Below are 16,273 nucleotides of genomic sequence, written 5' to 3' on the forward strand. Positions count from 1 at the left end.
AGGACAGTCGTGTCTCAGATCTTATTGCGCTATTTGTGATATGGTCTGCATCTGCCACCTGTTCAAGGTGCATCACACTTGAATGTGACTTAACTACTATGTACCTTGGGCAACTTCAGCCGGCCGAATGTGAATTGTGTACACCTCTGTATGAGAAAAGGCGAACAATAAATGTTGATATATACCCTCTGTGGATCAATGGGTCTGATCATCATTGCTGATTCAATAAGGACGCCTGGTCATATGCACATGTGTATGTAGCTACAATAGACGCCGAGTGTCATGCTCTCAGACACATGGTTCCGTAAATAACATAATCTTTCATATGTATTTGCTGTGACATGGGTGGTACACATGTGAAGTGCTCGTTACGAAGTACACTTTGATCCTACATGTTGAGAATGATAGTCTCACAAAGTCGAGGCGATGGGCTCGAAGTCAGAGTTGGAGATATGTTTTTGCATGTTAATAACTTTCGCAGTTGAAAGATGGTGTGGCTGGTTACAGTGACGAAGTGTGACTAAAACATACATCTCTAGCCTCCACGAAAGAGGCAACGCAATAAATAGTACCTCTCATGTTTAACGCATAATTTAACATACCAGTCTCCTTTCGTAAAGCCTAGATCTCCTCTCGTATCCTCGTTCCCGCTTGTTTGAAAGGTGTTCAGGCACTTCTCCGAGATGTCCAAACGCATATATGCATCATGCAAATTTCTATTCATCGAGCCAACGACGCGCAGCTCTCAGCATCGATAATTGGATAGTACAAGAAAAATTGACTGAGCAGAACGACCGCCCGGTGCTTCGAAATAAATGGCAATCCAACTCCTGAGTAAACCCTCCAATATTTTGTATTCGTCACGCAAACCACACAGGTATTCTCAAAAGACCTGCTCACAATCCATCTCCCCTTCTGCCCCCGCCGGTTACCTGCCCGCTGGCCTTGAGCTGGCCATCTCACCATATCGTCCACGATGCTTCGTGGTATCGTATGCTTGGAGCACACGTGTTTGACTCTCATCCGCTTGCGAGAAGGCATATCCGCGTTGTTTACGCATGCGTTGCACTTGCCGCACTTTCCGAATTGCTTTCTGAAACTGCTCCATTCTGAAATACGTTAGTCTTGGGAGTTCCATGGCGTGGCGAAGAATCAACTAACCTGGGCCGATAGTCCTGAATATTGTACTTCTGGATTTCCTGGATGTGATGGTATGTTTGTGGTCGGTACATACGCTTCGCATACTTCCAGACAAAGTCACGCAAGAGGCACATGATGGCGAGGCAGACCGTTTGAAGCCAAAACACAGGGCTTTCGTAGATCCTTGGTATGGTACCGAAGTACTCCATGGACACGCCTGCCATAGGCGCTACGATACCATAGACGGCAGTAAGCACGTACCAAATGGCCATGCTTCCAGGTATGGCGAGGACATGGTACTTAGTCCAGTTGTTGGTGACTAGAGCAGCCTTACCTAGGACGGTGAGGAGAGTGGCACCGTAGAGCGCCGTACCCCACACCCAATGACCAGCAATCTTGCCATCTCCTTGGATAAGGTCACCATACCAGAAGAGCTGCGCCCAAATGTACAACACAATGGAATGGTAGATAGCGTTGCCTATCCACTGTGTAAAAACTTTAAATCGGAAGAAATAGTTCTGTTGGCCCATCATGTAAAGCTGGGGGTATCGATCCAGCAGGCGAGCCGAGATGAACTGATCCAGAATACCGAGCGCCAGAGGGGGCAGAACGGTGTAAAAAACGTTGTAGAAAGATAGTGTCCATGACTCATAGATAACCTGACCAGAGAATACGTTTTGGAATGTGTACTGCCGCCAGTATTAGCCATGGTTACACACACTCGGGGTTTCGTGCCATACTTACCCAGAATTGGGTCATATATAACGCGATGTTCTTATAGAATGAGAACAAAATCGTCTTCGTGACACGCTGATAACTCCATGCACCATGAACCAACAATAACTTTCGGAGAAAGCGGAATTGAGCGATAGCAACATCCGCACTTCGTGCGGCCTGAAGACCTTCCTCACCACTGATACCAATGCCAATATGTGCAGCCTGAATCATGGAGACGTCATTTGCTCCGTCGCCAATAGCAAGAAGAATGGACTCCTTTTGATACTTCTTGACCAGCTTCACAACAAGGGCCTTTTGAAGAGGAGACACGCGGCAGCAAATGACAGCCTTGCACATAATGGCTAAGTCAAGGAACAGTTTTTCCAAATCCTTTTCGAGAGCGAATGTCAAAGATTTTCCATCGATGATCAAAGCTAATGTTTCTGTTTCGATTGTGCCATCTCCCTGCGTCCTGATGGCATCCATCTTCTTTTGGATGTTGTCTCGTGTAGCAGCTGCCGTTTCCTCGTTGACGATCAGAAGCATCATATCTTCGCTGAGCAGCTTGCAACTCATCCCGATGTTAATGGCGGTTTCTTGGCGATCTCCAGTCAAAACCCAGACTTTAATATTGGCCTGTTGTAAGGTGTGAATTGTCTCTGGGACGCCATCCTGAAGGCGATCCTCGATGGCAGTTGCGCCGAGCAAAAAGAAGTCTTTCTCGATAATTTCCGAAGCCTTGTCCACCTCTTCAGCACGGTTGCCGCCAACAGTCATCTGGGCCGTATCGTAAATCTTGTACCATTCCTGGAACTCATTCTCTGGGATTTCTCGCATAGCCAAACATAGCGTTCGCAAACCTTCAGAGGCGTACTCCTCAAGATGTCGGAGCGTAACCTCCACATGCGGGTTCTGATCATTGAGTCGTTCGAGAATAACGGTATCGGCCCCCTTACAATAGCATCTAATCTTCCCATCCGGGCATCGGTAAATAGTTGACATTCGTTTTCGAGTTGAGTTAAATTCGCAAACAGCAAGAAGTTCATATTCAAGTTCGCGGCCGTTGGCATCGATGATGACCGACTTTGGCTTTCGGGCAGTGAACTTGAACCCGAGATCCAGGGCACCGGCCACCAAAGCGCCTTCATCAGGAGAAGCAGCTTGGTACTTGATACCTCCTTTCTCATCCATCTCCGGGATGACAGTATGGCAAGTTGCGAGCAATGACAAGAAGTGATCGATGGCAGGGGCAGTCTCGTGTCCGTTGGCGAGATTAGATTTGAGCGCCTTGTAATCGAAAAGGCCGACTTCAACACCGTCAACCATAGTTGGGCGACGATCCTCAGGTACATCTTCTGAGTATTGAATTCCGGCAATTGAACATTGTTTGAACTCCATCTGATTACAGGTGAGGGTTCCAGTCTTGTCTGAGAATACGTATTCAACCATGCCAAGTTCCTCGACCAAGCTTGACGTTCGGCAAGTAGCAGGTGTATCGTTTTTATCGTAGTACATGTCGAGATCATCGTTGATTAGGATTCCGTGCCAATATTTCACCAGCTCCACGGTAACGAAGAGAGAAATGGGAACCAGTGCCGAAAACAGAACCCAGTATGTAACCATGTCCTTGAGAAATGTTTGAGTGATTTGTCCAGCAGTGTTGGTAGGATCCAGGAAGAGATAAGAGAGAGCATCGCCTTCGACCTTTCGCTGGATCAAATCTCCAACAGTACACACAATACTCAGAACCAGTAAGATACCTACTAGTAAGAGGACAAGCATGTTGAGTTTCCTCTCAACCTTGGTGCGCTTAATAGGAGCAGCAGTAGCATTTCGCATGAGTTTCGTTTCGTGGCCAGTAAACACTACAACACCGTGAACCCAAGGCGTGTTTCGTAAAGTAGCACCTCTGAGAAGGAGTTGCTCTGGATTGAGAGCAAATTCCTTTTCTCCACCTCCAGTCTGCATTGTCAAAGTTGCCTCATATGTGTAAAGACTACTATTTGGCTGTTCCGACTTGATACGTCCCCCCAGCCTGCTAAGCTCATTGGGTGAAACCATTGTGGAAGTTTCTGGCAGCCCTTGTTTGATCTTGAGGTTTGTTTCGCCATCAAGGTTTGCTGTTTCGATATAACAGAGACCTTCGGGCTCAGAACTAGCCAAAAGAACTAGATCCGAAGGGAAAGGCTCTTCCGATTCCACTCGTATTATGTCTCCGACGGCCACATTGATCCACTTCGTTTCCTGGAAAGTTGAGCCTCGTAGGACCCGCGCTTTGGAAGTATTAAGAGCATTATCGGCTTGCTTTCTGCGGTAGTCCTCAACCAATTCCTTGACAGCAGATATAATAAGCACCACTATGAGAGGTGCAATAGTTGTGTAGGGGTTCGTTGGCGACAAATTGGGGATCTGCTGAAGCGCGGCAGTAAACAAGAAGAAGATGTTGGCAAACTTTGAGAATTGTTCGTACAGAAATTTCGGGAGAAAGGTTGCGACGTTGTATTTCGCAGTCGAGATATGGTTATCGACATACTTGTTGGCGGCATTGGCTGGCGGATTATTGAGGTATATGAGTCGAGGACCAAGGGTTGATGGATCCGGCTTCGATCGGCCAAATCCAAACTTGAAGTTGCCCATATCAAACCTGCCCTTCTGAGCCTGCTGCGTTGGCTGATGAGAGTTCCCTCCAACGGAATCGCCTCGTTCATGGCCGGGTTCTGTCAGAGGCAGATCCATCTCTGAATATCCTTGACCAAGGCCTAACCTATTCTTGACTTTACCAATAAAACCTCCACCTAGACCCAAGACGCTGTTTCGATTCCGCGCGTTGTTCCTACCAAGGCCCGGGGTAGTCTCGTCAACTCTTGCCCCTCCATCTTGATGATAGTACGAGTCGCCTTCGACGGGATAATCATCGAAATCATCAGCGTAGCGTTGGTAATTGCCGAGTTCGGAAGTTTGGCTATACTGTCTCGTAAGGTAGGGAGTTGAACCTGGACCAGATCTGGGCGGTACACCTAACCCGCCGGCAGGTTGTGCGGTCGAAGCATGATTCGCGTCTCGAGCCCCGACGAAGTCGTCATAGGACACAGAGGTACGACCTGGCGGGGGGTCTTGGTTTTGTTCGTGAAAGCGCATCAGGTCATCATCGTTGAGATTGGAGCGCTGTCCGCCATTGTAAACAGGTTGGTCATTGTCGAGGTCAAGTAACAGATCGTCGCGATTATTCGACTGTCCCGTATCGAAACCTCCTCCAGGCGGTCGCCCAGCCATAGTGGCGGACAGTTGAAGGCTGGACTATCGACTAGCAAAGGCGGCTGCCAGCATGCGGATTTAATGAAATAACGTTGCGCGATGGAAGGTTCGATCGAGCAAGCAAAAACTCGGTTATTTGATGTCGATAAGATGCGATGAGGTCGAGCGACGTGGGAGGGTGCCAAGCGACAAGCTGACAGCCAAGGCAACGGGGGATGAAGACGGTGTCGTGTCGTCAAATCGTTAACTCCAATCGAATAGTCAAGTGGTCAGGTAAAGTAACCACTGTAAGCTTGCCCCGTCCTCCGCAGGATAAGTGTCTGTGAATCCAGTCCTTCTATGGCTGGGGTTCGGTTGAGTGCCGTGGTGACCGGATTGCACATACACAGCCTCCTTTTACCATGCGCAAGCTTTCTATTAGACGACTCGATTGGAGACCGTGCGGCGGGACGTTGGACGAGGCTCAAAAGACTGGGCTGTGGCCAGCTTTCAGTCTTTGATTGGCTAAATCGACTCCTGTCAAAGGGTCTTTGAAGTGTTTGGACACTCTGCCTACCTTAGCTAAAGCCGATGCGTCGAGTCAATAAAAGCCAATGGATCTTCCCTCTTTTGTCTTTTAAAGGTATGTAGTGATTAGGAAAGGTGTTAGGTAGAGACCAGAGGAAAAGAAAGATTTTGAAATATGACAAAGCGGGTTACTGTCGAGAGCTCCAACTTGGGCTGGTGCTGTCAGATCCAGCTAGAGTTAGTGGATGTTCACAGTGCCAAAGAAATGACACTCAGGGGAACGTCTCCCATAGAAGAGCCCTGCCAGTATGATAAAAAAGATCAGCAACTCTCCATACCTAGGTAGTAATTCGGCTCGCTAGCGATTCAACGTTTAAAGGATGTTTGTTCTGTCCACAGACAGCTACTTCTCGCATTCTGTCTTTGGCGCGGAAGGGTCCTTCGGCTAGCAAACGTCTCTTCGCAAGTGCTACTCCACGTCTGCTTATGAGCTCTAGTTCGTCGTCTTGTTTCTATTCATGGCTACTGGGGACGGAGTAGGTATGCTGTCAGCATCAACGGGCAAGAAACGAGCCACGATCCATTAATATGCCGCCCACATGCCGGGTCCGCAGTTACAGAGGAGACTGCTAGACTAACAGAGCATCCATCTAATAGATATTCACATGGAACACCATTGGACAGTGCATTCCCTAGCCATTAGTTTCATGCCAGGATACCAGTACATTCACAGAGAACGCATCTACCAAGCCCCTTTACGTCGTCACCTCGACGGATCCAGCAAGTGTGTAGTGTCATGTCCCACTTTCTTCAAGGCCCACGCTAGCCACGGTTGCTCATTCGTTTCAATGTGAGGCTGGGTGCTAGCTATCGTCTTTACTTGTATAGAGTATCTATGTGTTCTGGCATAGCTATATCTCATTTCCTTGTTTTATATCCACTGGAGATGTTTGATACAAAGCCATTGTGCCAGTGAAAATCTCAAGAGAGTACCTGGGGCCCTTCAGTACTGACCTTTACCTAGGCACCTAGGCTACCTACTAAGGTAGTTGAGGCAAGGTTCCTAAGTCAGTTCTTCCACTAAAGCTGCAGTATCTAAGTAAGGTAGGTACCGTCGTACTGTCCTCCACTGGTACCTACATCACCTATGAGTGGGCCCGTTGCCTCACCAACCAATCTTTCTGGTTGAAGATGTTTATATCGTGCATGACTGGTCCTTGATTACTGACTACCTGCGTATCTTGATAATAACACCTTATTGGGACTTTTTTTTCTTGGTTTAAGCATCGAAATGACGAGGAGTACTGCGGTCAAGAAATATGGAAAACCGGCAAAACGGTCAAAAGCTGAACGTTTATTCGCCGAGCTACCACAAAGCCCAGTACGGCCCCAACAAGAACCAAACAGGAAAAAGGACTCTGTCTCTTTTATAACAAATAAAGTCTCGTCGATTCATCTCGATGAGAAACCAGCTACCAAGCCAAAGGCCAAATTGCCGAAAGAGACCATAGAGCCTGTCCCGGAGAAGATAAGCGAGGCTATCAACATCAAGAAGGACACAACCCTCAAGATCTCAGAGAACAGAGGCACTGCTGAGGCTAAAGGGTCAATCTCAGGTCCGCCAGATGATGAGGATGACTCCGTCGATTTTCAAAGATTATTGGAGGCTCAGATAACCTCAGAGGCGGCCGCGCAGCAAACACAGCTCAGAACCCTCACGTGGGAGGATGTCTGTCCACCAGAAGATAGAATTGAGAAGATCGCTGAAGCATCTTACGCCGAGGTATATCGCGTTACCAATGAGCGTGGCACAAGTATAATAAAGGTCATTCGGCTCCCGTCGCCCATAAAGCCACAGACCAAAGCCCAGGTTCGCTCTGGCTTGGTCGACGAAGAGCCTCATCCTGAAGAGGATGTACAGGGCGAGTTGCAAATCTCGGAATGGCTGGCAGATATTCCAGGTTTCGTTGTATACAAGGAGCGATATGTCGTTCAGGGTAAAACAACCCGTCAGCTTCTCGAGACACATCAGTCGTTCCAAAAGAAGATGAAACGACAAGACCCGGACCGAGCACAGTTTTATCCTTCACCGAGTCGATATCTGGAAGATACGCGGTTCTTGGTTGTTGAGCTGGGCGATGCTGGAACGTCGCTAGAAGACTGGAAATTGACGAGTGAGAGCCAATTATGGGATATATTTCTCTTGGAGGCTATTGCTTTAGCGAGAGCCGAGGACCTTGTGATGTTTGAGGTAGCCCTTCCTGCAAAGCACACAACTTGATTAAACCCACTAACTTTGAGTAGCATCGTGATCTTCACGAGGGTAACTTATGTATCCGGCAAGTCAAGCCACCTCGAGACATGGGTCCTCCTTCAGCGGGCTTCTTTGGATTCTCAGGCTTGGATATTACGATTTTGGACTACGGCCTGTCTCGTGGCGAAGATATTTCCATTGAAAATGCGAAACCTGTGGCCTTTGATCTCGAAAGAGACCTCAGCCTGTTTACAAGTACTCATGCAGCACAATGCAAAGTTTATCGCCGAATGAGGTCATTCCTTCTCCGTGCTGACCGTACATGTCTCCCTCCAGAAGCTCACAACACGCCCTACGCTAGGGGCATTGACGGACAACTCTCATGGGACGCATATGCTCCATACTCGAATGTGCTTTGGCTGGCATACCTCTACGAATATTTGACAAGTCACTTCAAGGGTGATAAGAAGGAGCTTGCAAGATTCAAGGAAGAGACACGAGAGATGTGGAATTACCTGGATCCAGATGCCGGAGATGAGTTGCCCTGCTTCAGCTGTGCTGCAGACGTGGTATGCTTCGCAGTTGAGGCGGGGTGGGTTCGTCAGGAACAACTCAATGGTGTTGATGAGTCACTGATTGAAAGAGAAGACAGTATTATCGGCGTGCGAGATGATATCAAGGACGTGAAGCAAGAGACCGCACCAGCCAGGAGGTCAACTCGAAGGCAATGAGTTGGGGGGGGGGGGGGGGGGGCCATGTGTGGGATAGATTAGGCAATGAGTTGGGGGGGGGGGGGGCCATGTGTGGGATAGATTAGACGATAGAATGGGCGGTGTTCTGAAGATTGGTTTAGGGTGGAGTTCATAATACCAATGAGTTTTTTTATTTAAAAAATTTTCATTTGCAGTGTGTCTTTGTCTCTACTTTAAAAGCCAATTAAGCCAGAGTTTTTGCTAATATTCCATTATATTGCCATGAAAACCTGATGTTGCTGAACATGGTAAATAATCATTAAGACCAATATACATTCTTGGGAGTGTACAGATATGATTGACCGCGTAAGATGCTCTTCCTCGCAAGATCTTGTTTACTTACATTTTGTTCGTTTGGTCAATTTTAGAAAGTTTGTAACTGTCTCAGATAATATTGTAATACCAAGCGGACGTGAACGCACCGTGGTGCTAGGGAACTCAAAATGCCGATCACGTGAGAGGCTTCACTGGACATTATTGGATTACATGCTATTCACATAAGACTAATAGGAGTAGTAGGAGTAATAAACAAGAGTAGATATTGAAAATCGCTCACTGGTATTTGATCATGGTACATTCAACTCTGCTACAAGTCACTACCTCATATTTAATGTATCCTGCCGAGCCTGCCCAGGAGAGGCAAGAAAACACTGCATCTCGATTCTATAAGTGACAAAAAGTCTCGGGAAAGTTGTCGTAAGCTTAGGACGCTTTTATTTTGATATCATCTATCAAGGTCTGAAGTCCTCCTGTTCCTTGATTAATAAGACATACCTTGGTACTATGGTAGGTCATTGGATCAAATGGGAAATGAAGACACCCGTTTAGACAACAACAACAACATACAACAAGCGGAGTAGGTGCCGAGCTTATTTAGCCTTTCAGAAAGTTCGGAGCGAATTACCCTTGAGCTGCATCATGATCAATGATCAGATTCCGTGTGTTCACTCAGTTATTGAGAAAATCCATACGATATATCGTTATTGTATCTAGGTAGGTAAGGAAGTCTTGCCTACCTGAATATTTGCTTATAATTCCTTACTTTATGTCTAATAAATGTCGGATGTTTGAGCTGTCAACCTCGGCCGCGCTTCAGCCGTTGTCGGCTCCTCTTGATCGGAACTGGGGGATGCGCTGGAAATGGAGTCTTGCCCCCACCTGGAAGTCAAGAAGTAGGTGCCAGGTGCCCGTACCGAGGCTAAAATTACTGGATTGTTTTCCAACCGTTGACCTGGTTGGCTGATCAGCTTTCCCAGCTTTCCCAGCTTCCCAATTGTTATGTTGCTCCTACAAACCACATGTCACGGCCTTCTTGACTGAATTCGGCCCTGACGCGTGAGTCCCGAAATTGGCCCTTTGCCTGCGTTCCTGAGTCCCCGTACCTCTCCTGTTAATCCGACGATGCTTAATTGAACCATGAATCTGGGGTGATTCAACACATTTGCCCTGTTTCTCCTTTTGTCGCATAGTCTTCCACCCAGCTCCGTTTCCGCCACATACCGCCTGTCCTCTATACGATCCGAACTTCAACTCTCTGCTACCTCCAAAGGACCATTACCGCCTTTTATGTGTAGATGATCCTAAGCCTCAGCAGCTTCCGTGCTAGCGATCCTGACCCCATTGCTCTCAAACAACTGTCAGCATGTCTTTTAACAACCACGCCGCCTACAGTCCGACCGCGATGTCATCTTCAACTGCACCTTCTGGCCTGCCAAACAGCCTCCTATCGACATCTATATCCTCTCTAGCTTCTTCTACCTCCTCACGGCATCCTTCCCAGATTTCGAAGACCTATCGACAGGCTTCTACCTTGTTCCTCACGCGTCGTTTGCCCGAAGCGCTGACGACACTACTCCCGTTGATTACTCCACCCGAACATGTTGACGACGGCGAACCTGCGCCAGTTGCTCGAGCATCAAGAACGACTCGCATTAAGGTCTGGAGCCTGTATCTCACCATCCTTAATGGTATTGTCGAGTTAGAGCCCGAAGAGGGCAAGGATGCTTTTGGAAACCAAGAATGGAGAGCCTTGTGTACCAAAGTTCGCGAAGGAGAAATATGGGACGAGGTAGTCATGAATGGCTACCATGGAGTGGAGGGCGATGTTGACTCCGACGTAGTCATTAATCTGTAAGTCGTTTGGAATGCGCCGAATTAAGACATGAACTGACTCGAGCAGCGCGACAATATTGTTGGCACATGCCCGTGACCAGAAGCTTAACCAGCACAAACTCGAGGCCTATCTGGCCGCCTCCAACACACCGAATCTTGATGTCGCCGGGCGGCTCGCTGAATCAACGAGCTCGCCTATGTCGAATCGATATCGATCTCCTGCGAAGGGGGCGAGTGGCGCCAACACTCCTAGAGACCTAAATGCTCGTGTCAAGATTCTGGAGTTATACACCCTCCATGTCCTCTTACGCAATAACGAATGGGATTATGCTCGTGAATTCATCAGCGTCAGCTCAGTCCTAGACGAAGAGCGCCGCGAAGCCTTCCTACAGGCACTGCAAAGCCTCCACGATGAACAGCAAGAACAGGAAAGACTTGAGAATGAGGAGCGCCAACGACAGGAGAATGAGCTGAAGAGAGAAATAGAGGAGGCAAAGAGGCTACGCGCCGAGAATGAAGAGAAGGAAAGAAAGCGGATAGAAGAGGAGCGTCTGAAGCGCGAAGGGAGCGAGGTTGATTACGGGATTGACGATACAGCTAGCCATACTGGGTCAACTCGGCCTCGGAAGGCCAGAGCTCCATCATCTTCGTCGTCGAGGCAGTCAAGGTCTCGAGGGACGAATCAAGCAGGCCCCAAGGCAAATGGCAAAGCAGTCTCGCAGGCCCCAAACCTTACATCACGCGCTTCCGTGGTTATCACGCAACTGCGGACTATTATCGAACATTTGGGCTCTTCACTAAACTCTAACCCAATGTTCCTATTCAAATTTCTGGCGTTTGTTATGGGTTTGATTCTCATGTTGAGTAACACCAACATTCGGGAGAGAGTGAAGAGAATGATGGCGGTCTTTTGGTCTAAGGTCAAGGGCACAGCTGGAATGGGGGTGAAGGTCAGTTACATTTAATCAATTCTTTCCATTGTACTATTTATTAGTATCTCATGTGTTACGAGGAGTCTCTGGGTAGAACCTTTCTTTTTCAGCCGTAGTGTATTTCTCATGGGCGAGTTCTGGCAAATTTGAATAAGGAATAAGCTAGTCAATTGTAAGTAATTACTAGGTAGCTGCCGCTCAATCCAAAAAGAAAAAGAAGAGAAAAACACGCGTTTTCATATTCCCTTTTGCGCCTAAACACCTGTGATGACAGATCTAAGTTGACCATAAATCAACCAAACACCATACTGCACGGCCAGCCCAGGCCACAACTCAGCTAGTATTGCGTTGTACGATTCGTTTTCTTTTGGTAGAATAACTGGGAGGAGTATTGTCAGCAACCTGCTGCCAAGCCAGAATACAATCGTCCAGGGACTACTCACATCTGTTCTCGAACTGCCAAGGTTTATAATCTTAGGACATCCGTCGCGATCCTTTTCAAGGCGTGTACATTCGAAACAGTAGAACGCGTCCGAGATGCCTTCACCACCGCACACAACGCACTTATTCTGATAGTTGCCGAAACTGCATTCGTCACAAATGCGCACGAGTGTCGTGGGCCGAACGTAGGAGTCGCAAACTGGGCATTTTCCATCGCACTTGTCACAGAGACGACCGATGGCGATACCGGCCTGTTTGCGACACATAACAAGATCGCTGCGCGACAGTCAGTTGAGCTGCTATCACAAAGACAGAACCAATGGTTACTTACGGATGATGGCGAGACATGGCTATGGCAATGTGGGGAAACAATGTATGAAATATTGTTATGAGACGCAAGGTCAGAATTAGTGATATGTTGAGGAAGAGAGAAGGGCGTAAAATTCGTGTGCAATGTTGTGAAGTTCAAGATTGGAGATTTCTCAGCCTTGTGAAAGCGTTTCTGACAGCTTCGAGGGGCGCGACAGGGCCACTACCTAGCCAATCAAAACGGTGGGGCGCTGTACCTCTTGCCACTTCCCACGACATCACAATCCCCACCTTTCTCAGCCTTGACAAGGGACATCGCCAGGCTTCAGCCAACCTACGTTTCTTTTCCATCCTGTCTGGTACTGCTAAATAGGCTGGCTCTATGTCTAACTATACGCGAATAGCTAGGTTTTTATAACCATGATCAAAGATGGAAACCAGAAATGAGTGCTTTTGAACTGAAATCCTTCTTCTCTGTACCTTACTAACTTCACTCTAGGCTCCATGCCTTGGATGATACCAAAGCAGACCACGAGCAACAGAACGATACACTGTCCGAGTATGCACCGGAAAAAGACTCCATGAAAAGAAAGGCTTCAATAAACGCCGGCGAACTCTCCCCGAAAAGAACGAAACATGACGAATATTTTCGCGAAGCACCAAGCGAACCACGGAAGAGGAACTCATCTACAAACCGCCACAATTCATATGGAGATCCTCCAGACATCGACATAGATCGCCGTAAAAACGCGACGCAAGAAGAGAAGAGACGCGGGAAGCGGTTATTCGGGGGTCTTCTCAGCACTCTGAGCCAGACAAGTGGCAGTGTACAGCAGAAGCGCCGTTTGGAGATAGAACGCAGACAACAGGACCGGTTACAAAAGCAGAATATTGAGGAAGATAGGCTGCGTGAGGAGAAACGACTACGACTCACTGAGATTCGAAGAGGCGAACAACTGACGTTTGATGAGGAGGTTGTAAGTTGGCCCCTGGTTCGCCAAATAATGCACTGTTGAGTTGACAAGATCGCATAGATGCATAACAAGCATGCCAAAATGTTCGCGATGGCTCCGTACCTACGCACAAAATCAAGGCCGCATATCGTATGTTGACTAAAACACCTATTACTTTGAGCTTGGTATTGACACATCGAGTACTATCTCCCTTGGAAGCTCACAGCAGAACAAGAAGATATAATAGATGATCAGATCCGGCAAACGAAGGTCACAATAGAACGCGAAATTGAAAGTTTGAACGCAAGAAAAGGGCGACAGGCGAAAGGAGGAAGACAACCGTTAGAGACAACAGCACCGTCAAGGGAGGACATAGATCACGACTCCGCAGACACGAATGGGCCTGGAAAATTGCCACATGCTCAAGAGAAGCCGATTCAGGCGTCTAATCATGACCATCATCACGATGAGTCGGTAGATGTATTGGAGGAAGCTGAAGAAGATATGGTGATTTACTGATTATTGTCACTGGAGTGGTTAATTTGGATGCAGTGCACAGACTGCTGTCTTGTTTTGACTTGTTAACCTGGAGGAGGAAGTCTTCTTAGGTTTTATTCTGCACAACTTACCTATGTTCGGAATCGCGAGAGAATGTTGAGATCTCATGTTCATGAAATAAGGCGCCTTCTGTTGGATCTTTATTATCAAGCCAGATTGCTTTACTAATAATAAAATTTGATACCCCATGGAAGTTGTGTCGGGGTTGTCTTCTTATTATTTTGTTATCTCGTTGTCTACCTACTCGATCTCGGACTCGGACTCGGACAGACCGTCAGCGCCTCCGCCGTCAACCCACCATTGACCTACACTACCTTACGTTATGTAACATGCCGAGGACGAACGTATGCCTCGTTGGTTGGTGTAACGCAACAGCAACAGTGGGAAGATATGTATCTCTTAGCCGCGATTCGCATCCCAATTATCCTAAATTAGGAAGTCCTCCCGTTCATGCCTCGGTTTACTCGGACTCCACCCTACAACACATTCAGAGCTGGCCAGGATCAAACTTGTGCTATATAGACTGACCTTGCGCCGTGAAGTCTCAAGTTAAAAGAAATTCTCATGCATCTGCGATTTCGGTCCTTACAGGTGACTGGTACTTTCTTTGTAAGAATTCGGCTGAACAAGGCATATGCGAGTCATTGACAACCCGAAAGTGAGTACCGTATTCCAGCATGATGTAATTCAACACCAGCTGGTTTCCCCACGCGGACAGGCAACTTTATTTAAACCCAAAGTTTCACAACATCCCATCATTAACAATCTTAACAGACCGCACAAAGAACACGGGACGGCAAGTTATTCGGTATGGCTCCTGATAAGCTTGTGCCAAACGACTCTCGGGTCAAGACCGAAACTGCCCAGATTCGGGGTAAAAACTACAAGTACATTGTTGGGGAGCCTGAGGGTACCCCTCTGGAGACAATAGTTCTCATTCATGGCTTTCCGGATCTTGGATTTGGCTGGCGCTATCAGGTTCCCTACCTCATGTCCCTGGGATTTCGGGTCATTGTCCCCGACATGGTGGGATATGGCGGTACTGATGCTCCAGAGTCGCTTGAGGAGTACACATACAAGAGCCTTTCAGCTGACATTAACGAGTTGGCTCGAAAGTACGTCGGAGAGGATGGACAGATCATTCTTGGTGGACACGATTGGGGTGGTGCTATTGTATGGAAGGCCGCCTGCTGGTATCCTCAATTGATTAAGAGTGTCTTCAGTGTCTGCACACCCTACATGCAGCCCAAAGAGACGTTTGTCCCCCTCGAAGCTATCATTCAGAGTGGCCATCTGCTCAATTTTAGCTACCAGCTGCAGTTCAAGGGCCCCGAGGTTCAATCGCGTCTCCAAGGAGAGGAAAAGATCCGGCAGTTCTTGAATGCCCTCTATGGCGGCCGTACACCCAGTGGTGATCTTGGGTTCTCTGCCAAGGACGGTATCTACTTCGATAAGCTACCGGAACTCGGTCCCTCGCCACTTGTCAGTAAGGAAGAGTTGGACTACTACGCCAAAGAGTATGCCTCGAAAGAGCCACCTGAGCTGCGTGGCCCTCTAAACTATTATCGCATGCAGGAGCTCAACCACCGCGACGATGCAGAGGTGGCCAAGAAGGGTGGCCACAAGTTCGAGATGCCAGCTTTGTTTATCACTGCAACTGACGATTCGGCTCTCCCGCCGTCTATGTCCAAGGGAATGGACTCGGCTTTTGCTAACTTAACTCGGGAGGAAGTCAAAGCGTCTCACTGGGCGCTATGGCAGGCTTCTGAGGCCGTGAACCAACATATCACGAAATGGCTCGATGGGGTGTTGGATGGTGCGTTGAAGGCAAAGGCATCTCTATGAGCAGAGATCAGATATTCGACCTCTGCTTTACATGATCTCAATAGATTTAATGCGCACGCACTGAGTGACTTTCTGGACAATGAGTATACGCCATTCTTATGTGTCCGAACCTAAGCAATGGAAATGCATTTCACAGTTTTCCTTGGCTTCTTAATATCTGTAATAATGCAAAACTACTGTCACAAGACACGACGTCTAACTTTTGGTAGCCTCACACAAAGAAGTTTTCAGTCTGTCACTCCAAACTTTAGAGAGCCGGAGGCTTTTTGAAAAGCTATTTGCTTGCCGGACGGGCTTCATTGAAGTACAGAAGAATCCATAGAAGCAAGGCATGAATGATATGACCAAGAACTATCCACGAAAACGTAAAATGACGAGTAAATTGATGATAAAATACCAGGAATTTCGCAATTTGGTTCCCTGCAACTGTCAATGTATAGCTAGCATTCATTTGGCATGGTGCATGCCAACTTTCCTGCTACTGGGGCTTCACTCTAC

General features: G+C 47.7%; 4 protein-coding genes across 4 annotated transcripts; 3 read left to right on the plus strand and 1 right to left on the minus strand.

The window, feature by feature from the left end:
* Positions 1-928: 928 nt before the first annotated feature.
* DRS2 (aminophospholipid translocase) lies at positions 929-5,130 on the minus strand (the record flags this gene model as incomplete). Its single annotated transcript, XM_044820237.1, has 3 exons — positions 929-1,109; positions 1,162-1,829; positions 1,885-5,130. 3 exons carry the CDS (start codon positions 5,128-5,130, stop codon positions 929-931), a joined length of 4,095 nt encoding a protein of 1,364 aa, XP_044684537.1.
* Positions 5,131-6,910: 1,780 nt separating this feature from the next.
* J7337_002511 (uncharacterized protein) lies at positions 6,911-8,604 on the plus strand (the record flags this gene model as incomplete). The annotated part of the gene is made up of 2 exons (XM_044820238.1): positions 6,911-7,870; positions 7,924-8,604. 2 exons carry the CDS (start codon positions 6,911-6,913, stop codon positions 8,602-8,604), a joined length of 1,641 nt encoding a protein of 546 aa, XP_044684538.1.
* Positions 8,605-10,267: 1,663 nt separating this feature from the next.
* On the plus strand, positions 10,268-13,891 carry J7337_002512 (uncharacterized protein; the record flags this gene model as incomplete). Its single annotated transcript, XM_044820239.1, has 5 exons — positions 10,268-10,755; positions 10,805-11,687; positions 12,044-12,483; positions 12,919-13,396; positions 13,628-13,891. 5 exons carry the CDS (start codon positions 10,268-10,270, stop codon positions 13,889-13,891), a joined length of 2,553 nt encoding a protein of 850 aa, XP_044684539.1.
* Positions 13,892-14,564: 673 nt separating this feature from the next.
* On the plus strand, positions 14,565-15,775 carry J7337_002513 (uncharacterized protein; the record flags this gene model as incomplete). Its single annotated transcript, XM_044820240.1, has 2 exons — positions 14,565-14,588; positions 14,705-15,775. The coding sequence occupies 2 exons, from the start codon at positions 14,565-14,567 to the stop codon at positions 15,773-15,775; spliced, it is 1,095 nt and encodes a 364-aa protein (XP_044684540.1).
* Positions 15,776-16,273: the final 498 nt, after the last annotated feature.

The sequence above is a fragment of the Fusarium musae genome, chromosome 2 (genome assembly GCF_019915245.1).
Source record: "Fusarium musae strain F31 chromosome 2, whole genome shotgun sequence".
In the NCBI taxonomy this organism is placed as follows: Eukaryota; Fungi; Ascomycota; class Sordariomycetes; order Hypocreales; family Nectriaceae; genus Fusarium; species Fusarium musae.